This window comes from Corapipo altera, unplaced genomic scaffold, assembly GCF_003945725.1.
Source record: "Corapipo altera isolate COAL_440 unplaced genomic scaffold, ASM394572v1 23b, whole genome shotgun sequence".
NCBI lineage: Eukaryota > Metazoa > Chordata > Aves > Passeriformes > Pipridae > Corapipo > Corapipo altera.
The window spans coordinates 11,493,309-11,518,134 of record NW_020884885.1 but is presented as its reverse complement, the minus strand read 5'-3'; the positions used below and the strand labels follow the sequence as shown (position 1 = coordinate 11,518,134).

General features: G+C 39.8%; 2 protein-coding genes across 3 annotated transcripts in view; both read left to right on the top strand.

The window, feature by feature from the left end:
* HSD17B12 (hydroxysteroid 17-beta dehydrogenase 12) overlaps window positions 1-1,686 on the top strand; it is an 83,084-nt gene extending 81,398 nt beyond the window's left edge. Inside the window, 1 exon segment of the mRNA XM_027641793.1 lies at window positions 6-1,686. Coding sequence (XP_027497594.1) covers window positions 6-110 — 105 coding nt within the window. The 3' untranslated portion in view covers window positions 111-1,686.
* A 1,494-nt stretch (window positions 1,687-3,180) lies between these two features.
* On the top strand, window positions 3,181-24,399 carry ALKBH3 (alkB homolog 3, alpha-ketoglutaratedependent dioxygenase). 2 transcript variants are annotated; one of them, XM_027641794.1, is made up of 9 exons: window positions 3,181-3,265; window positions 4,607-4,719; window positions 5,895-5,929; window positions 6,883-6,930; window positions 8,509-8,612; window positions 9,794-9,882; window positions 12,803-13,012; window positions 21,357-21,455; window positions 21,990-24,399. In XM_027641794.1, the coding sequence occupies exons 1-9, from the start codon at window positions 3,196-3,198 to the stop codon at window positions 22,080-22,082; spliced, it is 861 nt and encodes a 286-aa protein (XP_027497595.1). In that variant the 5' UTR covers window positions 3,181-3,195; the 3' UTR covers window positions 22,083-24,399. The 2 variants fall into 2 exon arrangements, with proteins under 2 accessions (XP_027497595.1, XP_027497596.1); XM_027641795.1 differs by lacking the exon at window positions 3,181-3,265 and adding an exon at window positions 3,533-3,661.
* Window positions 24,400-24,826: the final 427 nt, after the last annotated feature.

Sequence of the window (24,826 nt, the reverse complement as noted above, 5' to 3'; positions counted from 1 at the left end):
TTTAGGCATGGGTCTTCTCTCTTCTACCTACATCTACTGCCATTAACTTACTCATGAAAACAAACAAACAAATACGGGCTCGTTATTTGAAAAAAATGAAGCAGAAGTGAGTTGGAGACAACTTGATCTTGGAAGCCTGGGACTCCTGCGGGTTCTATACCTGCGGCATCAAGTAGACCTAATGTTTTAAACATCTTCAATAGTAGGTGTACTTTCTAACATGCAAAACAGTCTTGTTTTCAGGATACAGGTGAAACAAGACTGTTGATTTTCAATATTGATTTAAAAATAGGCTTTATTTGTTTATAGATATTATGAGGGGGGAAGCGCTTTGAACTAAAATTGCACTGTGCTTTAAGAAATACTTTCATGGACTTGATCAGACATCGTGCTGTTGAGGAACATCTTGGTTATATCATGTCCATCACATCTATGTATTGTGCTCATGGGTGAAGGGCAGAAAAAGAGTAGTACTCACAGGTGGGCAGGAGAGGGAAGGGAGCATATTTATATAAAAAGGTAACCTAGCACTATTTCCAGAGTATTGACCTCTTTCTCAGCTCAGGTTTTGGTATTCTGCACTGTCAGCCAGCTCATGAATGCTCCCCTGCTTACATAGTCCAGTGTGATTTTTTGGTTATGAACTTGAGGGAAATGGGCCAAAAACCAAAATAAGTGTAATAGCTCATCTATAAATATATACATAAAGTAACATTGCAAAAAGAAGCTAAATTCTTGGGTCTTGAATATGGATTCTACCTTTTCAGTAATATGTAATCTTCACAATTTGTAATAACATTTTTAAAAGTTCAGTGCCTGCTCTTTGTAATAGGTGGTGATAACACAATGTAGATAAATGTCACAAGTTACACGTTATGTGCTGGTTGCTATGTAAAAGATTATGGGTACTTTAAATACAGAGCTTGAAGTGAGTTACTCTCCTTGCAACGGTGGTTAAATTCTTTTTGAAGTATGTATCAGTCTGTCTTTTTGGTGAGGCCCTTTGAAATGTGAATCCTGAATATTTAGGCAGCTTTAAAAGTGAGAACCAGTAAACTTTTCAAAATGTAGAACATTTTTAGTTTAGTCATGTTAAAATTAACTGATTTGTTTCATGGTTCTATTCTAAAATGGAGTACTCCAGTGAGGCTCAAGTTACCTGACTCCAGGACACAGGGATCAGAGTACGTGAGAGAAGTCTGCACTGCTGTCTTCTGCATTTACCTAGTCTTTATTTAAAGATTTTGATCTCTAACATTCCTTTTTATAAAAATAAAATGTATAAAACTTGCAAGGCAAATGAAACTGCAAGCAGCTACCACTGTTTTCTGTGGTGACTTCCTATGGTTGAAGAGGGGAGGTTGTTTTCTGTCCTTCAAAGAATAATTTCAAGCTCTGATTTTGAAGTATAATGTATTGCACTGAGACGTGATTTGGGGCTAACATTTCTGTACATTGAAAAAACCTGAATACCGATGCAATGGTGCTGATCAAATCTGAGATGCAGATCCTATCCCATAGTTTTCTTAACTTTTTGGAACAGGGATGGTAAAGTCAGTGGTATTAGTTCTGTAAGAGCACATGATTTGGTTTGCTCTGGATCTGATGTGGAAGCATTGGACTAAAAAATCTGTATGTTTTTGACTTTGTAAAACAAATAAAATGGAACTTACTCTGACTCTTTAATGTGTTGTTCTTTTTCTTTCAAATGTTTGCCTGTACATTCAAATGCCTGATTGTCCTTTATCGTGTATAATAACACAGTGAAAATTACTGTACTTTTACATGCCAAAACCAAAGCTTTCATTAACCTGTTTTCCTGGCTGTTATCTACTCCCTGTCTGGGGTGCATCAGGCACAGCATCACTGGCCAGTCGAGGGAGGTGATTGTCCTGCTCTACTCTGCACTAGTGTGGCCTAACCTTGAGTCCTGTGTACAGTTTTGGGTGCCACCATATAAGAAAGATACAAAGCTGTTGGAGAGTGTCCAAAGGAAGGCAGTGAAAATGGTGAAGGGCCTTGAGGGGAAGCCATACAAGAAGTAGCTGAGGTCACTTGGTCTGTTCAGCCTGGGGAAGAGGAGACTGAGGAGACATCTCATTGTGGTCTTCAGTATCCATGTGAGGGGAAGCAGAAGGGTAGGTACCAATCTCTTTTCACTGGTGACCAGTGACAGAACCCGAGGGAATGGCCTGAAGCTGAGTCAGGGGAGGTTTAGGTTGGATATTAGGATCAAGTTTGTCACCAGAGGGTGGTTAGGCACTGGAACGGTCTCCCAATGGAAATGATCATGGCACCAAGCCTTCCAGAATTCAAGAAGTGTTGGGACAATATTCTCAAACACATGGTGTGATTTTTGAGGCTATCCTGTGCAGAGCCAGGAGCTGGACTTAAGATGATCCTTGTGAGTCCCTTCCAGCTCAGGGTATTCTATGATTTAACAGTACTGGTATTTTAAAATCACTGGAACACAAAATAAATTTTGTCTGAACTGTTAATTAAGCTATTAATAAGAAATAATTATCTCCAAATAACAATTTTCTAACTACTGAAGGTGTTTGGAAAGGTGTGTCAGGGAACAGTATGCACATCCAACTGGCACAGATGGAGGGATGCCCCTGTAAATGGGGTTCTCGGAGCCTGTGGTCACTCTGTGTTGTTGTGTTGGGCAGGCTGCAGTTTGGATTCCCACTCTCATGCTTCTCCTCAGGTCTTTTATTTTCTAAGCTGCAGCAGAAAATTGCTAACTTTAAGTAAAATTCAGGTAAAAATTTAAGTTTAACCTAAATTGCCCTGACTTCAATTTTGAATGTCTGTTCACCTTAGTGATTGAGGTAGTGTGTACTCAATAGCTGCCCGAGTGCTTGGGAGTATCCTGGGCACCTGGCAGAAAACAGGAGGGCGTTTCTGTTGGTATCAGCCTTGTCCTCTTGCATTTCTGCTTCTAGGGGTGTTTTTGTCACCGGCGCAACGCAAGAGCTGGAGCAGGGTGGGAGGCGAGTTGGGTGCCTGCTCCTGCCGTCCCAGGGACAGGAAACCTTCCACTCGAACTCCGCCGCGGCCGGAGGGGGGAGCACAGGGCTGGCGGCGGGGCCCGGACGCAGGCTCAGCCGGGTCTCTGGGGCCCTCCGCCGGCGGAAGGGAGCGGAGCGCCGGGGCGGGTTGTGGCGGGGGCGGGCGGAGCGCCGGGCTGGGATGGCGGAGCGGCGGCTGCGGGCCCGTGTGCAGGGCGGCTGGGCCGGCGGCCCGGCGGGGCGGCCCGCAGGTAAGGAGGCCGGACAGCCGCCTCGCCAGCGCTGTGCGGCGCCCCGGGCGGGCCCGGCCCTGTGGGAAGCGCTGGGGCTGCCTTCCCCTTCCCTACAGACGGAGGGGAGAAAAGTGCCGGCCTGGGCGCGGCGGCGAGCGCCGGGCGGCGGGACCGACCTCCGGCTGCGCGGCCCCGAGGGTTGGCCCTGCTTACCCCGCTCCCCTCGGTAACGGAACTGCAGGTGTCCGAACACAGTTTTTGAGTAAAATTTGTATGTGTGCCGTAGGCGTGGCCGGTTTGGGTGCAGAACGCAAGGTATGGATGTGTTGCTAATGTGCACATTGAGGCGAGTGCACGGTACACATCTCCCGGCGAGATGAATGAGGCGAACAGAACTTGTTGGAGCTGAGTGGTGTGAGAATCAATAGTCACTTTTTATTCGTAAAACACAGTGTGTGTCTTCGTTTACCTTTTCACGGTGAAAACATTGCAAAATAAAGAGAGCTACTTGGAAGGGCTGGAGTTAACAACACAGTTCTTTTAACAAACATTGAAACCAAACCATACAGAGGCAGGAGACCACTTTGTAGGTTTCCAGTCTTGTAGGAGGAACTGGTTTGGTTTTGTGAACGTGCTCAAAACACTGTGTTCCACTCACCTGATTACGGTTCCCATAAAACTCCCATAACTCTGCAGACTGAGCATCCTAGGCAAGCTGATTTTTTTTTTTAATCGTGAAAAAACATAGCCAACTGTTATGATTTGTATGTGTGGCCTGTAAATTTTCTGTCACAGGTGCATTTTATTCCACCTATTTCTAAGGGGATTAAAAAAAAATATTTCCGTCTTTTGAATTATGCAGAATGAAGACTTTGTGTCAGGCCTGTTTTAAAGCCTGTTTGCATGTGTAAATAGAACACATGAAGTGGTATGCCTGAGTTCCTCTTCCATACTTCCTAATTTAAAAATCCTGTTTTAATAAAAATATTTCTCTCTCTTCCCCCCCCCCCCAAAAAAAAGAAAAGATACAAAGGGAAGTAGTTTTGCTGCATGGGACAATTTCTGCTGGCATGTCATAGGTGTTTGGTTTAGAATTGAAAGGTTCTAGATGTCATCCTTTCTGATAAAATGATGTTTTCATTTTTGTTTGTCTATAGGTAATGAATATATTTTTAAAAATTTCAGTTCCTGTGCAGTTTTAACTCTTAAGTAGTGTAAGTTTGGCTATTTCCCGGAGTCTCTGACCAGCAGAGGAGAATACTCCAAGGAATGATCCTGTAAATTCTTCCTAACTATATTTTTTGTATGATAATATTCTATTTCAAGTGATCCTTCTTTTTTTTTCTCCCTTTGCTTTAGCACCTAAGGCACCTGTGGCGAGCAGCCTTGCCCCTGCGAATTCCAGACCGGCATGGATGAGGAAAGATCAGCCTCACACTCAAAAGCAATTTGTCTTTGAAAAGCCATCAGAGGTAAAAATTACACAGTAACTACTGGAATCTCATCCATGATTAAACTTCAAATGATAAAAATGATAAAAAGTATTTGAGAATATAGTCTGTTGTTTAAAAGCAATTAAAAACTCAGCTGAGTTGAACTTTGGGCTTTTACGAAGCAGAATTTGCAACTGTCTCGCATAAATGGAAATAGAAAAATTACTGTTCCTCTATTTAACCTGTTCATAACTACCTTTTTTTTTTCACAGAGCCAAAAGAATATGTTGTCCTAAATATTCAGAATGATGCAATGTCCTAAGCATTGAGATCTTCTTGTTTTCCTCAGTTGGGATATCTGTCTTGTTGCAGGCAACGAGTATGAGATTCGTTTTATACACTTAATGTCCCATCAGCAGATGAAGAATATTGTGCTCTTTGCAGAAAGAGGGCAGCTCCTTTCTTGGGAAAAAATAAATCATGAACACTTCTTTCTAAGCTAGACTTATTTCAAATGCTTGGAAGAACTGGAGATGGTCTGGGAAGATTCTCCTTTCTCTGTGACAGAGCCCTGGTATCTATATAGTACTGTATTTTGATCCTCTTGCTGGTGCAGTGCAGCACCTCCATGCATCTCAGCACTCTGAGCTCAGAGAAGAGAAGCATAAATCCCTGAGACAACCAAAATGATAACCAAGGCTGGATTAAACTACTCTGTCTTTTGTTTTAACAAAAACCAGCTATCTCAGCTGTGCAGACAATTTTACAGCATCAGCTCCTGCTATGTTTGGCTTCTCTTGTGTTTTGCTCACTGAATGAGGCCTGGGGTTTGTTCATCTGTCCTAAAGTTAATCTAGATTTTTACTTCTGTAAGGATATTTTAATAAATGTAAGGATGAGAATTTTCTTGGTTGCAGTTGATAAATAGCAAGTATTATAATAATCTAAATAATTTAGAAATAAATGTCCTTTAGGGGGCAGTTGATTGTTAAAAACCAGCCTGCAATGGTAGCTGCATTTGAGAGTTTCTGTGCCGTGGAGCGAGCAGGTGGGTTGTTACTGCTCATGGATTGTGCAGAGGTATGTTTTCTCACTGCCATATCAGTGTGTGGCTATCCTGAGTCACTAGAGAAGACCTTTAGTTCCGTTTGACTAGAGTGTGCCAGGTACTTAGATATTTAATATTCATTGTGCACTCTCTTGTTACCTTTTAGGTGGAGCGCAGAGTTCCTGAGGCAGGTGTGATAGAGTGAGTACACTGCTGACTTAACTGTCCCTCCTGCAGTTTTTCTGTCATTATGGTCAGTGGGAATCTGCTGGAAAAGAGTTCCTTCTCCACACACAACTGCCATGCCTTTGGAAGAAATTTCAGTAGAAAATGTGGACTTTCAACCCTTTATCCTGAGCTGAGTGTATTATCAGGAGAGTCCAAATCTGTTAACTGGTTTTTATAGCTTTGGTGTAGCTGTGTAAGCCAGGAATAATAATTAATTGGATGTTCTGGTTCAACAGAACTGCCATTATGTCTCCTTTAACCAAGCAGTGCACATTTTCCTGGAACACTCCCTGTGTAAACTATGCTGGAAATTACTTACTCTGGAATATACCAGGAGTATAGCTGGTATGGCAACTTCTTTGAAGGCTTGGAAAAGTAGCTGATAGTAAGTGTCACAGTGAAGCTGGATATTTGTAGATCACTTACCTTTTGTGTTGAAATGGAGATCTTCTGAGGATAATTTTGGCATGAAGGGTGACCAAGTGTGGTGGTGTATGGTGAAGTTTGAGATAATGAAGATTAAATATTCTTCAGTTTGGCTATCTTGGTGGAATTTTCTTACTCAGTGTGCCTATAAATGCAAACATAGTGATCTGAGTGCAGTCTTATGTGGTTGTCTCCTTTAGGTTCCCTGTCACATCCCTGTTTTTTTTATCTCTAGAGCCCTAAAACTGTGTGTTGAGCCCTTGGTGAAATGAAAGACAGGAAGTACACACAAACTCATTTGCTTCTGCAGCACCCCTTGCTGCCTTACTCTGACCCCTATCTCCAGGACATTATTGCTTCCCTTTTTTAATTTTCTTTTCTTTTTTAAAGAAAAATTTCCCTAGTCCAGGCCTGCAGCAATTCTAGTCTGTGCTGCCCAATCTAAGATAGTTTCTTGTTGTTTGTCTTTCTGATGTTTCTTTTCCTTTCTACATCCTCAGCAAGCCTGGTGTGTATGAGCTCAGCAAAGGACCAACTGGCATTTCTAGGTAAGTGGCTGAAACTTGTTGCTTGCTTTTGCAGAGTGATGTGGTGATACTCAGATTTCTGAAGCCCAGTCTCTGCAGAGCATTCTGACTCTAGCAGCTGCACACTGCCCTTCCTGTGTATCATCTGTTTAGAGTACTTCTGGAAATACTTTAAGTATCAGGTAGCAGAGATTTACGTGGTTCTGAGCAGCACTGAAGAGAAGAAAAATAAACGTCTTGACATCTAGGGAGTACTGCATCTGGTGTGCTTGTCTGGAATAAGGACAAGGGGCTTTGTCCATTTGATTCATGATTCAGAATAAGTTGCTACTGGAAGTTTGGGTTGGTATTCCTATATTAGCAAGTGCCTGATGTCTGTGTTGTACAGTTAAGAGCTGCCAAAAACTTTTAGCTGTAAATTGGACTTGTTTTAAATTAATCTAAAAAAAGTATTTAACTTCAGGCAGGTTTGGTAACTTTAGGGTTGTCTCTTTTGCTTATATGCCATGCCTTAATTATTTCAGCTTCAGGGCACTTCAAAACAATGCCTACTTGTTCTGTGATTTTGCTAACTAAAATGGATTTTACTTTACCTTGCTGATTTAAATGCAGTATCAGTATTAACCCTTTTCTTCTGAATTTGATACATTTTTATTAATTGTGGAAAAAATGCCAAGGACACAGTATTTTTTGTGCATTTATTTCAATTAATGTCTTCTTATTATTGTATTATGTTATTTTTGTGCCTTCATCTTACTTTCTTCTAAAGGTGCAAATAAATTTTTAAAGCATTTTTAAAAGTAAAAGCTTTGATGAGCTAGAAAGAGACAAGATACGCAACCAGTTGGGTTACTCTGCATTTTCTGGAGTTTGTTTTCATAATATGCTGATGGAATATATATATTTCTGGAAAGTTAATGGTCAGATTTTGCATCTTTTTTTAGCATCTTTACTTTAGCACTTATTGTGATATCTTTGTCGCATGGAATACTTGTGAGAGTAAACTGCTGTGAGCAGTATTCCTATTTTGCAGCCACTACAGTGGCTGTAGTTCTTGAATGACTGTTAGTAAAGTCAAAATATCAAATGTACATAGAGAAATAAAAAAATAGGAGAGATTAAATACTGTAGGGTTCTTGTGCTTGGAAAAGGAGAATAGAATGGCAGTAGGGATAAAGGGCTATCAAATTCTGAGTGACATGGAGATGGTGAATAAAGAGCAATTATTTACTTTTGTTGATTGTATTACCATAATCAGGGCTATTTGATTTATCAGATGTGAAGCAAAAGGATGCCATTTTTCACAGTACATTCTGATTCTGGGATTCATGGTATATTGGTGGTGTTGTGTTTTTATAAGTTTTGAAAAGCAACTACACATGTTTGGTGAGGGTAAGACCCCACAGGAGCTCTTCTGTTCTCTCCTTCACACTTGCTTTTGGCTGTGGTCAGAAACAGGATACTGGACTTTGACTTTTGATCTGATGCATTACAGCCATCTTTAACTGCTTTGGGAATCCTGGAAATTAGAACATTTTACCAAAGCAGGTATAGAAATGTATATTCCTTCCATCTTTTCTTTATCTTTTTCGTCCTTAGGATTCATTTGATTCCTGGCTTTATTGACTCAGAACAGGCAGACTGGATGTTTGAACAGCTCCTCCAAGACATACCCTGGGGTCAGCGAACTCACATCAGGCAGGGTAAGGAGTGTGTAGACCAGCTTTTCAGGTCATTCCAAGGTCAATTCAGTAACAAAATCTGTGCATTGTTTGTAATTGTTTTTATTTTTTGTATTACCACTCCTTCAGATTTCCTTGCAGGTTTTCTGTGCATATCTGAAGAGTACTGCTGTTTGTTTTTCAATCTCTATCACCTTGTTACTATTGCCAATTAAATGAAATCTTTCCAAATTAAACTTGCCTGTCATCTCCAGTTCCTTTTTTCACTATTTTCTTAAGATTAAGTCTGGTCACCATCCCTTCATATAGTCTCCCAGTGATGCTGTAAAAGCTATACTTTGACATTTCTGTTCCGAGGTACATTTTTTGCCTCTTTCACTTAAAATCCCAGCAGAGCATGTTCCTTTTTGCCTTGTCTTTGCTTATTAGTTCCAGTATGCAGTAAGAGAAGAGACTGCTATTCTGGATTTGTTCACTAAGGGGCACCTGTTCTAGCTAAATTTTGATATCAGTCGGATGTAAGATAGTGTATCAGAGTAACAAGACTGCAAAATGTCTTCAGCATGTGTATTTCTTGGCTTGCAGTAAAGGTACAGTATAATGGAGAATGTTACCTGTCAAGCATGAGAAACAGTTACCAAGATAGTCTTTTCAGAAGTTGAAAGTATTTTTGACTTTATCCTTATATTACACCACAGAGCAGGCACGCATTTGGCAAAATATTACTTGTGTCCAACCTTGCTACATTATGCTTCTGTAATGTCCCATTGATGCTACTGTCCTTTCCACTTCACTCTTTCCAGTGGATCCCTCTGCATCTTGCAAGTTATGCCATCATATTGGGCACTGGAACCAGGAGAATGTAAAACAAGCCAGAATTATAAATAAAATCTCAGTTTCATTTTGTCATCTTTGACTCATCCGGTCCTTGCCCTGTCTGGCATAGGGGCAAGAAAATGGATGTGGTTTCAAGATTCTGGCAGGATAATTCCTCCTGCAGAGACAGGCCTGATTTCAAATAATCTCATTCCTTCATATGAGTTCATTATGTAAAGCTGAGGATTTTAAAGGGCTGCTTTTTAATTTTAGGTGAATGGACAGTCTCTTTTTGATAAGTTTCTTGGCAGAATTGCATCATCTTTCCATTTTCAAACCCTTTGATAAAGCAACTGAGAAAGTCTTCCTGTTTTTCTTTTTCTCAGAAGTATCTTTTGAGGAACCACGGCTTACATCCTGGTATGGGGAACTTCCTTACACCTACTCCAGGATAACAATGCAGCCAAATCCAAATGTATGTATATGCTTACAGTTTCCTTATATTATTGCCTACATAGAAATCCTTTGCAGAGATCAAGAAACAAAAATTCCCTCTATCCTTTGCTCTTATGTAGAGTATCTGTTAACTTTTCATTTGTGATCAGCAGCAGATTCTACTGGATTGTGGACAGTTCTATAAAATAAACTTTACGAGTGATTTGCCTGAGAGGGGCGCGATTTAGTTGCTAAATGTTGCCAAAAGAAAGCTATCACTCTAGAGTTTAAAGGTCTGCTTTTGGGTCACTGTAGCTTTGGACGAAACTCTGAGTGGCTCTGTGTGACTTACTCCAAGCATCTTTGTATGGGATGTTGTAGTGCACACAGTCATACTGAGTTTTTTGTTGTAAAGATACAATAATATCAATTACTGAAATGGTTACTTTCAGAAACACTTAGACTCAGTACTGCTTAAATGAGAATTTGGGCATATTTTGATTCCTGTGTGGATGCTATGAAATTCACACATGCAACCAGCCTGCTCAGCAACTCCAGATTGTATGAGGTAATTTCCCACGCTGTTTTGGAAGAGTTAAAAGCCTTCTGAGTGATGCAGTGATGTTTTGTTCCTGCTTATGCACTCTCCCTCTCTCTCTCTCCTTCTCTTCCTCTGTCTCTCTGTCTTCCAGCCTGTTTTCCCATCAGCCTGTCTGCTGGTATTGCTTTGTTTGAAATTTCCATGGCAGTAGGCTACAGTGTTCTGAACCATAAATTAGGTGTCACTGTTGAAGGCTGGGTAGCATGAGAGAAAAGTGTCCTAAGTCCCAGAACTGCTGCCAAGGCAGGGTATCTCCTAGCAGAGCTCACTTCGGGAAAAGTTGGAAAGACATTATTTAACGTGATGAATTGTGAAGATTTTGTAGTCCCAAAAATACTGTAGTTAAAAATTATAACCTATGCAACTTGTGGTGGGAAAATAGGCATTTTTTTTGGTACTCATTTGTGAAGTACTAGCTTAAATGGACTTTTCTGGAAGCTGAGTGGCTTTAGGGATTGGAACTGCCCCCACAAAATCATTCTGTTGTATACTAATGACTTAAATCCAGTTCAGAACTGCCTGGTGTGGAAGCCATTGCTGCTCAGAAGTTGGATAGAGCCCATATACCCTGAATTCACAATTTCATCTCAGTTCGCATAAAGATCAGAGTTAGCACTCATTGGACCACTGGCTTGTTTTTCTCATCCAAAAGGTACAAGGCCTGAATTGGTCACACATGCTGATTCTGTCTTTTAGCCCTGACTAATTCGTCTGTTTCCCAAGAGAAAGAAACTCAAACAGAAAGTTAGGTGCACTGGGAAATTTGCATGGCTGGGAGCCAGTCCTTCCCTAGCTGTCCACAGGCAGATACATGGGCAGACTGCACATGGACACTGACATTTCACTTGGCTTTGTATATGGCAGTACCTGAAGCTAGAAGAAGCAGTGGATGGTATAAAAAGCACAGTCCTTATCAGTAGAAAATGGTTTCTATCACAAAAGTGTCCTGAGTGTAATGTAATTTAGTGCACAAAACCAATTACTGCCTTAAACACTTGATCTGTAGGAGTAATTAGGTTTGTGTGCCTCCTTTTTTTGTTTGGTAAGAGTTGGTGTGATTACGGCATCGCTAGATTTAATCCAGTGCTCATGCCTAAATGAATTTTGGTATTAGAAAATGTTTCTTTGTAAGCAGTAATATAGTTGGTGACACAGTAATCTTTCAACAAAATTACTTCCACTGCAGCAGGTTTTTAGTGGGGTTTCCAGTACGAAATTCACTATATGGTAACATTTTTAGTAATACATACTTTTGTGATAGGAATTGAAGAAATCTGGTCCTAGTTGGTCACTGAAAAATGCTTTCAATAATTCCTGTTGTACTCTTATGCACATTCAGGCAGCCCAATTGCAAGAAAACCCCTTTTCAGGTGGTATTACTGATTTCCCTACATTTCCCATAGCTGCAAGCTATGTTTATATATGATTAATTATTCACATGATGCTTCATACTTGAAGGAGTGACTTAGTTAGAAATACTCCTGTAGAGAAAGATGGTATGCAGTATGACCAGTAAGTTAAATGCACCTTAAATATGGGTAAGCTTGGAAAGAAGGAAGTGCAGCCTTGATTATTAGAGGTGGATACTAGAAAATAGTTCCTGCTGTCTGTTGCTTCTTTTGCCAGTGATGCACTGGGAGATTTGGAATCAGTTTCCTATCCTCTCTTGATCTCTGTTTCTGCTTATATAATGAGCAAAAATTCTGGCCTATATTACTTTGGCTTTTTTTTTCTTTATATACTTGTGTAGTTCTTAAAAGCATTCTGACAGATAAAAGACACGATGTAAGTTTATAACATTAAATAATTGGACTGAGTTGTAATGGTATGTGCAGAGCTGCCCTGGGCTGTGGAGTCAGCAAGATGTTAGCAAAGGGAAGGATGACATTCCAGCCAGTCACGTTGGTTTTGTGACCCACTGGAAAGTTACAATGTTGGAGTCAAAACCCCAAGAGGTGATGAGTTGAGCTCAACAAGCTGTGCTGACAGAGTGGGGACAGGGGGCCACATTAGGCCAACTGCCTCCTCTTGTTCTCTGTCAACAGCTGCAGGCAATTGAGAGCATATCATTTAGTCCCTGATTGCCTACATTAGTGTGAAAGGCAGCCTGGCTTCCCAGTTTCAAGAGATGATTTGGTATTGAGCGATGGGTAACGTATGCATATTTCACAGAAAGCCCATTCCTCCACTTTGCTAAAAATATAATCAGAATTGTGGTGAGTCATTTGTTTGATTTTAAGTTTATTGTGATTCAAGTGCAGTATATTTTGTTCCTTAGTAGTTTTCACCCTGTGTGTTATGTTACCTGCCATGTGTCTGCTTTCATTGCGTTTACCCTTCCCCTCTGCACTGACCGCAGTGGCATCCCCTGCTGACCGTGCTGAAGGAGCGCATTGAAGAGTTCACTGGCCACACCTTCAACTCTCTTCTCTGCAACCTCTACCGAAATGAGAAGGATAGTGTGGACTGGCACAGTGATGATGAACCATCGCTGGGAAAAAACCCCACCATTGCCTCACTCAGCTTTGGTGCTACTCGGACCTTTGAGATGAGGAAGAAACCTTCCCCTGTGAGTGTTTATATCACACTTAGACAGTCTTACAGCTACTAATATGTTTATTATTTGCCCCTTGTTTAGAGAACTTAATTACGAAAGTTTTTCACAGTTAATAATGACAGCAGAACAGTTCTGTGGAATAAACATACGGATCAAGAAATGCATCATGTGGAACTTGAAATCCTGAGGATGGGGATAGGACCACTGTAATAGTGTGCTGTAGTGAAACTGTGACCTGGGCACCTTTCTGCCTGAACAAGGGTGTTTCTTGGTACTTAAAATGAGATCAGTGATGCTGAAAGTCAACTTATTCTACACAAGTGAATCAAAGAGTTGGTACCATTTTCTTAAACTCAGGCCAACGTTATGTAAAGCATAACGTGGGATGAAGAGTAGTTCTGACTGCTCTTTAACAATGTTTGTGTTTTGATGCGTGTGTTCAGATTGAGGGACAGTGAACAAAGGGAAGAAGCTCATTTCTTTTCCGTAAAATACCATGGAAACTGTTGCATCATACTTCACAGACTAAACAGAGATCCTTTACTTTGATAAGGAGGCATGCGTGGAATGTCATTTCAGGAGATAGTTTGTGATTCAGTAGTGAATACTTTTTCTAGATAAAATGCTGTACTTTGGGATGCTGTGTTTACAAGGCAACTTGAACTTGGCAGTTTGTATTTATCCAAGTAAAGGATTTTACCTTATTTTAGGATGTCCTTTTCAGATGTATTTTCTACTTGTGTAGTCTTTGAGAACTTCAGGAAGAAGTTTGCTGTCTGCTTATGTTGCTATTTATTATGATTAAGTAATACAGAAAGCAGAGGTGATGATTATCAGCCTACTGGAAAACTGTGCTGGCATACTGAAATCTCCCCTTCAAGAGTCACCTAGTCATGAACAGCAAAGGTCAGAAATTGAATCTGAAAACAAATAAATAGTTTGTATTTTTCACCAGTTCTCTAATTTGTAGATTCTTTGTTGTCTGAAGTCAATGTAATGTTGGTTCCTGAGTATGAGATTACATAACTAATGCATTATGTCAGTGGGCATACCGTGAGTAAGTATCCTTGATGCTGTGTTGATGACAAAATGTCAGCTGGAAAGTTCATTCTTCTAGGAAACTGTAAATGGTGCTTGGATTCATTTCTAGAAGTGCCCATGTTCACCATCAATGGATTAGAATAAAAGCCATTTAGATTTCAGTATAAACTTTGCAGGTTCCCTCTTAAAAATCAATCTGAGTTCTTGAATAAGATGTCTTTTTTTTTCTCTTTTCTACAAAGACCCTGCAATGAACAAAGGGGGAAATTCAGTCTGTGCCATTCATAGTTGGCCACCGTCTTTGATCTGTACTGCACGGTCTCTTCCCTTTTCTTCCTGACACAGATGATTTTCTATAGATGTATTCCTCAAGCTCTCCTCATTTTTCTTCAGCACCTTTGACAGGATATTTCTGACTAGCTGAATCTTGCTATCTGTAAAGTGTATTCCTTTTGCAAGTGCAACATGCCTGTTTCTGAGGTAGAATCCCCATGTGTAGTGATCTTCAAATAAGTTGCTATTAAGTACATCCTGTGTCTAAGGGAACTCATGCTTAATAATTACATGACACACATTACGTATTCTTTGCACGTTCTCAAAGCCTGCAGTTTTCTGAGAACATCCTGTGACACCACATGCTTTGCCAAGTGGGAGTTTCAAGAGGCTTTAATGGAAATTACAACCTTTCAGGCTGTACCACCAAATAAGTAATTTTCATACTCTATTGTACTGTAGCGTTCTCTCTTTCATTAAGAGAAAGTTAAAACTGATTGTAGATATTTGAAGTTTGAACATTACTTCGTTCAAAAGCAAGATACAGGAAGAGCAATGTAGTCTAGGGAAAAGGAATTCAGATTAGCAGTCATCACAGACACTCAGGCTCTCCCTGGTTTGTAATCTGCCAGTATCAGTACATTGGGTTTTCCATAGTTAGTCTTCACTGAGGAGGGAAAGAGAAAGTAAATACTTTTCCTCCCATAATTAAACCTCTTTGAAGGCCAACATTCTACTATTTCAGATTCTAGGATTTCAAAGGCCTTTATTTTCCTCTGTTCTTGTAGGTCCTTTAAAGTATTTTGAATTGAAAGATGTAATGAACATAGTAGTTGCCTGTGTGGAATCACGTACTGTTACAAAACAGTCTGTACCACAAGTGAGGTCATATCTTGAAGGGCTACTGAAGAGTACTAGATAAGAGCCTACAGAGACTTCACTTTGTGTTGGTATCTCTACAAATATTTTCCAGATTATATCTTAAAATGTGATTGAACTCACTAGTGAATAAAATCCTGTTTCTCTAGCTGAAAAGACAATCAGTAGTGTTGGTGAGTTGTTTCTTTTGTGCATGTTTGTGTGAATTTCAACATTTGTCTGGTAGTGATTTGGTAGCATTTACATAAGCCACTCTGAAACAGTTGCACAATGAAATCTTTTTTTTCCTTGGCAAAAATTAAACAACAAAAAAAGTTACTGAGGTGCAAGTGGTATTTTTTTTTTCCTGAAAATTGTTCTAGAGTGAGGGGAAGGAAAGGTTCAGTCCTGTTTTTCTTTTTTGATGAGTACTGTACTGGATGAGTAAGTGTTCGTCATATAATAGAGGGTAAAGGAGTGTAGAGACATGCATAGCCTATTGAATCTGCTTAAACAAGCATAATAATTCTTACTGGGTTTTCAGCCCAGTGCATGTAAAAAAAGCTAAAAATACATTTCAGGTGTAAATTCCCCCCTAGAATAAGGATACTTTTCATGGAAATTAACATGGTGTCAGAAACTGTTTTATTTTTCCTGCTGGGATTTTTTGTTTTAAGCATTCATTCTTCTAAATATGGCCTTTTCTGTTTATTTGGACCAGTTATGTGGTTGTAGCTGATATTTTTCCTTTACTTTAAATGGTTTCTAGGTTCTTCTGAATGCCTACTTGATAGTTCAAAGTCCACAGTGGTCTGGTTTCTTCTAGTTCCAGTAAATTACTTTTACTTTCCTCTTGCTTTCTTGTTGTAGCTCCTGCCTACACCGAAACCAGGAGACAAATGCTTTGCTTTAGAGCTGTGATTCATGCACGGTTCACACACAGCTACTGGTTTAGTCAACAAGTCCTCTCATGCTTGTCTACAGTGTGTCACCACTGCAGCACTGTGACCTGCTCCCATTCTCCACACAGTCTCAAGCCCTCAGTCCCACTTGTACATGACTTCATCCTCCTGCTCGAGAGAAGTTGATTCCACTCTGTTAGATGGGTCTTTCCAGTAGAGCTTCACTACCATTTTTCCTGTTGTCATTGCTTGACTCTGAGACCATGGCAGGTTATCTGATTAGGTCCTCCTGGAAGCTGAGTGTGAAATGTTAGTTCAGCAGTGAAGGGTGGTGCTTGAAGTCCCATTAAACTCCCACATTCCACTGGGAGGTGCTCTGTGGCAGAGGTCTGGGTGCCATAAGGACCATCTGGGTGCCGTTGCCCAGCGAACTGCTGTGTGAACTGTGGAAGGAGTTAGAACGCCAGCTGCCAGCTTGCTCTTTTTCCATCTGTAACCAAGGAAACTGATGGGTGCTGGAAAGAGAGGGAGCTTCACGTGTGTGTTAGATAATAGCAGGATGTTCATGATGTTCTAAGAATCAGCCTTCATATGGGTCTGTCCTTCAAATGAATCACTAAAGTACAATCTTTTTCTTCTGTCCTTGAGTAGCTGTTCTAGCAGCAGGTAAAGATCACCTTGTACTTTTGGAAACAGGCCTGACAGGCCTAATTGAACATGAATGTGGGACTATGTGGAGCACAGTAGAAAGAGACTCAGATCAGGATGAGGAGGATTGAACTTTTACGTTGGCATGAAGGAGGCTTGCAGACAGGCTGGCTGCAGAGGAGGAGGAGGTATTGTCCACCAGTGTTGGCAGGACTTGAGAAGCTATAGACAAGCAGAGAGGAAGATGGGAGTGCTTTAGAGCTATCTCACTTGCAGTCTGCTAGGTCAGCTGCAGAAAGACCAAGGGAGTTTAAGGATAGCCCTGTGGAGGCAGGCAGGTGTATTATGTGAGGAAAGGGCAGTATGACTGATATTCATTATTACTAAACACATAAAGAAGAGAACCACAGTGAGGATTTTGTGAGAGAGAGAATAAACTGGTAAAAATGCAGAAGTACTGATAGATGAGACTACTTTGTCGTGAAGGAGAGTGTTTACACAGCTGGTGGCAGAGGAGTAAACTGAAAAAGAGGCATACAAGCAAGATGAAGTCTGAAAAATAGGAGATCTTTAAGTTTTGTAAGGATAATTCTCTTGGTAATAGGTAAATAGGTGAAGCAGAAGAACTAGAAGCCAGCATTCTCCATGGTAACTTTAGCCATTGAAAATTATTTTGCATCATTTGCCTGTATAACTGCATTATTATTTATACTTTTTTCTACAGGGTGTTTCTGTTTGCTTTTCCTTATAATAGAAGAAGCTTTCACACTATCCAGAACCCATTTCCTACTACTATAGCAGTAAACTTTCCTGAGACTTAAGAAACAAACTTGGGTGATGTGTATAGATTTATACTAGATCTTTTCTCTTTTTTATTTTGATATCATTTTAAGAAAACAACCTTGATGGAATCCAGGAGTACTTACAGATTTTGTATTCACAGCTTCCCATCAAATCACACTGAGCTTTCCTCACTTATTAACTGTAGTTATGGTAGTTACTGTACTTGGACAGTATTGTCCAGACTTGTATTATGTGGAACTCAAGATTATGAAAATTCTAGTGTACTAAAAACCAGAACAGTTGCTTTACTATTCCTGTTCTTGTAAGCAGTTAGTTTTGTCATACACATACAGAGTTACGAAGTGAATTTATAAAAGTTACCTGGAAAAAAGTTACCTGAAAAAAAGTTACCAGAAAACCTTTTCTGGCTTAGATGTCAAAAATAAATCTCCTTCATAAACTTCTTGACCTCTGAAACAACTGAGTTTTCTGTATGTCATCAGCTCTAGGGATAAAAGCTCTTAAATGAGCTTTGGTTGGCACTGTTAGTAGTGACATGTAAGAAGGTAAAAACTTATTGTTCACTGGCTTATCAAAACTAATTGACATAAAAATCTCTTTTCCTAAGTAAAACAAAGCTCAGAGATGCCCATTTAAAACAGAAAGTAACTTTTGCTTTTACATAGTGACTTTTCTAAGCCAAAAGGATGTTTTTTCCTAAATCATTTATCTTAGCAGAATTCCTTTTTAATGAAGATGAGCAAGAGATAAAAATAAGTCCACTGTTGTCCATCCGCAAAGTGAAATGATGTAATCCTCTGAAATAGAAAATAGCTGTGCAATGATATTTCTCTGCTTTTCATCAGCAGTCATGTTTATAATACCTATTTTTGAAATTTTTTCCTTGTTTTCACTGAATTTAAGAAAATATTTTTGGCATTACACCTTACTTTTAATAGAATGAGATAAATGGCTAATAATTTTAGAGGCTTAAAAAATATGTTTTACATTGTCTTTGCAAGGAATACGTATTAAAAGTGTTTCTGAGTGCCTTCAGCTCTCCTTGATTCCAGAGGTTTAGTGAGGTTAATCAATCACTGGCACAGCCTTGGGCCCTTAGGTATCCCCAAGGAATGCAGAAGTTTGGAGTGGACAGCCAGTGAGTGCTGGCATTTCCCCAGCAGTATTGAAGAGCCTTGTTCTGTCACACTGGGACTTCCGATCCCAGATGGGAACACAAAGTGACACTGGTGCAAATAAATAGTCAATTACATCAAGTGATGCTTTTTATTGTCGAGAGCTGATTTGATCCCAATCCAGCTCTTTGGCATTTTAGAAGATTTGCAGTCTTCCTTCTTACCTGCATCTTTTTTATAAACGCACACACTCCCAGTTGTTTTCCTGAAAATCAAACTCTGTTTTAGTCTAGGACATAATTTTCCCAGTAATTTTTACTTTACCTCATTATTTTGAGCTTTTCAATAAACTACGGTCTTTTAAAAAGACAAACCTGTATCAAGTTGTGCCACTGCACAGTTAAGCTTCAAGGAACTTAGTTAAAATTTTTGAAAATGTGAGCTTTGTAAAAGCATTAAAATGTGGTGGATGAGAGCTGTTGGGTCTTTCTGATGGTTCTCAAAAGACTATGTCTGCGTTTTTATGACCAATTAGTGTTTTCTTTGAACTGTTGGGTTTGTGCAGAGTCCTCTTAGTTTTCCTGAATGATTCAACATGCGGCTGAAATCTGAAGACCTTGTAACATTAGTTTCTGTTTCAGAAATGTGGATCTTGTGTCAGTGTGAGGTAGATATACCTGTACCTCAACCTTAAATCTTACTGTGATAATTCCATTTTCCCAGTCTCAGTTTTCCTATGCTGTTTCAAGTTCCTTTGTGATCTGTTTCTGTTACAAGTGACATAAGTTGTGACCTCTCATCTCTTCTGCCCAAGAAGTACAATTTCATTTTACATGACAGTTGTGACAAATGCTACTCTGTTGGTAACAGGCTTTGTGGTCTGGAGTAGTTGCTACCTTCATCTGAGTCTGAAATAATTGAGCATTGTCTTCTAAATGCTCAGCAAGTATGATTTTAGGAGTCCACTAACCATTATAAGAAACAGGAAGGGAAAATACTGCCTAACTAATTAAAAACTTAAAAATCTGAAGCATTTGTTGTGCAGCTGTCTAAGATGTGTTGTCTTTTACAGGAACGCTCATGCTTTAGCAGCCTGGCCTTATTATTTTTTCTCATCTCTTTATAGTAATTGTGTATTTCTGCCTTTTTTTTTTTTCAAGAACAAATAACTGATTTGGTGATCTCTTTGGAAAAAAACCTAGATTCCAGAGGTTTAGTGAGCTTAATCAATCACTGGCAGACTAGAGGTGCTTCTAGAGGCAGTGGTGCAATAGCAAGTACATACTCAGGCTATCTGTTTGCTATATGCAGTATATTCTGAAAAAGGTTAGCCCTGTACTTGTAGAGTGTAGAGACTGAGAACCTGTCATGCTCTTTATTTTTCAGTGAAGGACACTTATTATCCACTTTACACTTTCAAGCTATCTACGCCTTTCTGTAACTTAAAAGTAAAATACTTTAAGTCCCTTTCCTTTCAATGCTAATTAAAATATTTCTCCAACTCCTCCTCTCTCTAAAATAACCCCTGTATTTTGCGGTGATTTCATGTCTGAAACTTCCCTGAATTCCTCATTTCAGAGAGTTGCTTTCTACTTTTTTCCTAGATAGCTTCCTAAGTTAGCAATAGAGATCTATAAAAGATAAAATACATACTATCAATCTGTATTTGGGGGGCATCCTGGTTTTCCTATTCGCATTTCAATATTAATGAAGTAATCAAAGTGCCAACATTAAGTAGGCCAGATGTTAAATGGAAGTTGTTCAAGGTTTGTAGCATTTCTTTCTGCAGCTGTTGAAGGCTAAAATGAGAAAATATTAAAGGATTACGTAGAGCATTATAATACCTGCCCATGTGGCATTCTGGAAGGTACTTAATGTCATGCATAGTATGATTTCATGATTTTGTTTACTGTCATGATTGACAAAAAAAGAACTGTGTGCTCATAATAGACTTCCTTGAGCAATTTGACTTAGCAGTGTATTAGTCTGATTTAAAATTGGAAGGGATAGTGCAAAGGAATAGAGAGCTGCTATTCCCATTGATGTGGCATATGTGAGACTACTACTGTGGTGTTACTATGTCCAGTTGCTATGTTTGAGCTTTAAAAAAGTTGTATATAATCTAAAGACATACCAAAAGGTTGCAAATTATTTTCCTTCTATTTTAGCAGTCTGTTTGGCTTATTGATGATACAGTTTGAGACAACTTGTTTTACAAAGTACTGCAGGAAAAGGAGATTTATTTAATTTTTTAGATAGGAAAAGCTCTTTGTCCAGCAGCTAATACAATACCAGCATGTAACATCCAAACCAAGGCAAATCTAGAATAGCAGGAAGATGTGTATTTTTGATGAAGTAGTTAACCGTTGGAATCAGGGTGGCTATTGCAGAATGTCTCCACACTGAACTGTTTATTTTAAGAGTGGATGTTTCCAAAAGGTTCTCAGCCTTGCTGAGAATTTTGCACTAAATGTAGGAACTTGTTGAACTTTACCTGTATTGTACAGGCAGTGAGATACAGTGGCTTCTTTCATCGTTAAAATGCTTGACTACTGGACTTTGTATGAAATACAGACACAGAAATGTTTAGTTAGACTTCTTGATCTTAGAAGAGCTTCCTCCTCCCCCCTTACAGCTTTTTAAGCTCTGCTGTAGAGGACTGGTTTTCTACCAAATGCAGTACCCACTTCTTCAGTGTCTAATGTTTCTTTTTAGGAAGAGAACGGAGACTATACTTATGTAGAAAGACTAAAAATCCCCCTTGATCATGGGACTCTCTTGATGATGGAAGGAGCTACCCAGGCGGATTGGCAGGTAAGAACTCCCTGATGTTGTTTGTGTGGTTTACTTGCAGTGCAGTTTTCCAAGTATGCCCAAGACACTCCCATAAAGTTATGGGACATTCTGCTTCCAGTGACACAGTTGTTTTCCAGGGCATCAGTACTGCTTTCTGCCTCAGAATTTGAAAGCAACCAAAGAAACAATGGGTTTTCTTTCAAGTGCTAAGTGATGCAATAGGAATCAGCTCAGATTTTCCAGCATTAAAGTTCAGTAATGAAGGTTGCAGCCTGCAGTGGAAAGAGCAAAATCAATAAAGGAAGATGGGATATCAAAGTGTTGTAGCTTAATTTAAGAAGTCTACAGTAATATACAAAGACCTTTTGTTTTCAGTGGCTCTTAGCAGTCAGAACCTGATTTTTTTGCCTTACCTAAATGTTTAGAAATGTGAATAAAAAACCGTCACAGGAAATGAAGGTTTTATTCATTGTTTGATTACCTGTATTTTAAATGCACAAGGTCATGCTTTTTTTTTTCTTGGGTTTTTTTTTTCCCTAATGCCACTTACAGCATCGAGTGCCTAAGGAATATCATTCTAGAGATGCACGGATAAACTTGACCTTTAGGATCATTTATCCAGAATCTGATGGAGTTTGGGAGTGAAGAGGCACTTGGACATCGTTGGGTGTACATCCACAGCAGATCCGGACCCTCAGATTGCCACAGATTTAAAGGAAGCCTTACAGGAACAGAGTTCCATGAAATACATGATGGGGAAAAGAGTTGCTATTATGAAGATCTTTGGCAATCAAAAAGCTGCCTGTGTTACATGGACAGAAATTATATGATGTTACATGGTATTGAATTGCAGGCTTTAAGTTTGTGAAACAACAGTGATTGTTCTTAAAAGAACACAAAGCACGTGAAAGATTTGAGAGGTCCCATCTGGAGCAGAAAGATTTAGTGAGCAGATAGTTTTGCCTCTTGTCTTGACTCTCCTTTACCCTTAAGAAGTGATCTTTGAGGTAATGACAAGATGGGTTTCTTTGATGTAAAGCCATCTCTGTATGTGTATAGCAATGATAAAGCTGCACTTGGTGATGTTCTCAAAGTATTACTCATTTCATCAAGAGGCAGTGCATTGCTGTTTATCTGTAGGTTGCAGAGTCTTTTCCAATTAAGCAATCAGTTTCATAATTTAAACAACTACTTGAATTATACCCGTGCCTCCTAGAACAGAGGGCCAAGGCTCTTTTCTGCCACGCACTCTGTGGTCAGACTTTATCCTGTTTATCCATTTAGAGAAGACAAAGCAAAGGCAAGTGACAAAGAGACCTTGACCATGAGCCTTATCACTCAGGTTGGAGCTGCCCATGGCTTGAGTATTAGCAGTCCTCCATCCCTGCTGGCTTAAAACTGTTACCTCTGTGTCTCAGGCAGGAAAACAGACACAAAGAGATGGGAAAAAATTACTTGCAGAATTTGCTAATAAATTCTTGGGTTATTTTTTGTTTTTAGCACGATTGAGTTGTGGCTTCCATTGATTTCAGGTGGGAGAGAAAATGTCAGCATCTCTAAAAATTAGGCTTGTGCTGCCAGATTTGATACCTAGAAGAATTGGTCCAAGTATTTGGAACTAAATTATTGCAAATCTACACTAAGTAGAGTGTAGTAGCACCAGGCACAATACTCACACTGGTGCTACTGCTCCTAGGTCAGTGCATATTGCATTAAAGAATATTACTTGGAGGGTTATCTCTTGAACCTCTGCTGTTACAGATCAGCAGTCAGCACCTCAGGCCTGATTCTAGGTTGACTTGATGGAATTCTTCAAGTTTGCCTGCATCAGGTACAACTCACCTGGTGGTGGGAAGCAGTGAGCTGGTGACTGCAGTCTGGATGTTAAGTCAGGTGTGCTGCCTACTGATTAAGTTCTCACTGCAGATAGATGGTATCCACCGTACATGATTAAAACATAGGTTTGGTCTGTCTTCACTGTGCCTGAAGTACAATTTAAGCACAGGTAAATACTCCATGCCTTGTAACATGTTAGCTTTGTTAAGCAAATGTACCTCTTTAGGGTAAGAATAAGCTGGTGTTTATAAAATATCTGTCTTTTTTTAGCCAGCATTTGCTGTGGTTTAAATTCTTACTTGATGAGAACAGTCAAGTTATAAATACTCAGTTATGCCTATGTTTTAATGTTATTGATGACCTAAAGGACAGACTGTTGAGCCATTTCAGTCTCTGTGATCTGAAATTGGGCAGAATCATTTTCTAGAATCATTTTCTCTACGATATATTCTACACCATACATTATTCTTCTAAAATGAATGAATGTTATTAGAAAACTTGCTCTGTTATCTAATGATGTCTTCATTTTCATCTCAGTTTGTTCAGAAATATACTTTTGGAGTATATGTAATGTTAATTTCTTGAATTTTAATCTAAGATCTAGGTTCTGTGATGTATCTCCTGGGAACCACTGTTGAAGGAAGCAGACACTTGCTGCTTCCATGTTAACTTTCATTGGGTCACTGGAGCTTTGTGCACATCTCTGTACGTGTGTCCAGGTTTGGCAGTCCTGTCAGAGAGTGTTTTTCCTTAACCAAGGGACAGTGCTAATTTCTCCAGGTATTCTGAGAAGGCAACACTTCAGCCTTTATCAGTTCATACAGGCCACATTTATTTTCACTGTGTTAAGAGCTGTCATGATTGAAGAGAGCATAGGAGATGGGGACAAGTCAGGAACTCTTAACCCCCTCAAACCTCAACCTATGGAAATTGCAACTCATTTGAATTCGATGAATCTATGGCACATAACTGATGGTAGGCCCTGGAGGCTGATGCTGTGGAAGAGCAGTTTTTCACTTCCTTTCTTGGTTTCAGTTTATAATGTTTGCAAATTATAGTTTAGTTTCTTTACTTCCTTTGATTTGGGAGAAGACCAAGTTTTCCTTCCCAACAATAAAATGCTTTACAAGATAAATCCCCCAGAGCTCTGTTCCGTGATACCTTTTTGTTGCTGGCGTCTGCTATGTTCTGCTCTCTCTCATGTGTCAAGTGTGCTGTATCCAAATCTGGTTGACAGTGGGGAGAAGGCATACAGCATCATTCCTCCTGGTGTCCTGAGTGTCCTGGCTGCAAGGGGAACAGTTGGCCTAGAGGTCAGGTTTCTTTGTCAGCTGGGAACTTGTGGGTCCTTCCTTCCTCCCCCCACCTCCTCCCTAAAAAAGTCACCTAGCCAGGTGGTAGCAGATTGCAATATCCTGCCTGCCAGAACAGCAGGAAATGGCTTTGAGCAGAGGAGATTCCAGCCCACATCTCCTCAGGAGGTCTTTCTGCAGGGATGTTTTTCCTGTAGGTAAAAATTTGTTCCTGAATGCTGAGACACTCTTGCAATTTTC

Excerpts from the sequence above, each read along its gene's own strand:
- ALKBH3 (XM_027641794.1), top strand. The coding sequence starts at position 3,196 with ATGGCGGAGCGGCGGCTGCGGGCCCGTGTGCAGGGCGGCTGGGCCGGC. Across the intron at positions 6,931-8,508 it reads GGACCAACTGGCATTTCTAG|GATTCATTTGATTCCTGGCT; the intron begins GTAAGTGGCTGA and ends TTTCGTCCTTAG. Across the intron at positions 9,883-12,802 it reads CAATGCAGCCAAATCCAAAT|TGGCATCCCCTGCTGACCGT; the intron begins GTATGTATATGC and ends CACTGACCGCAG.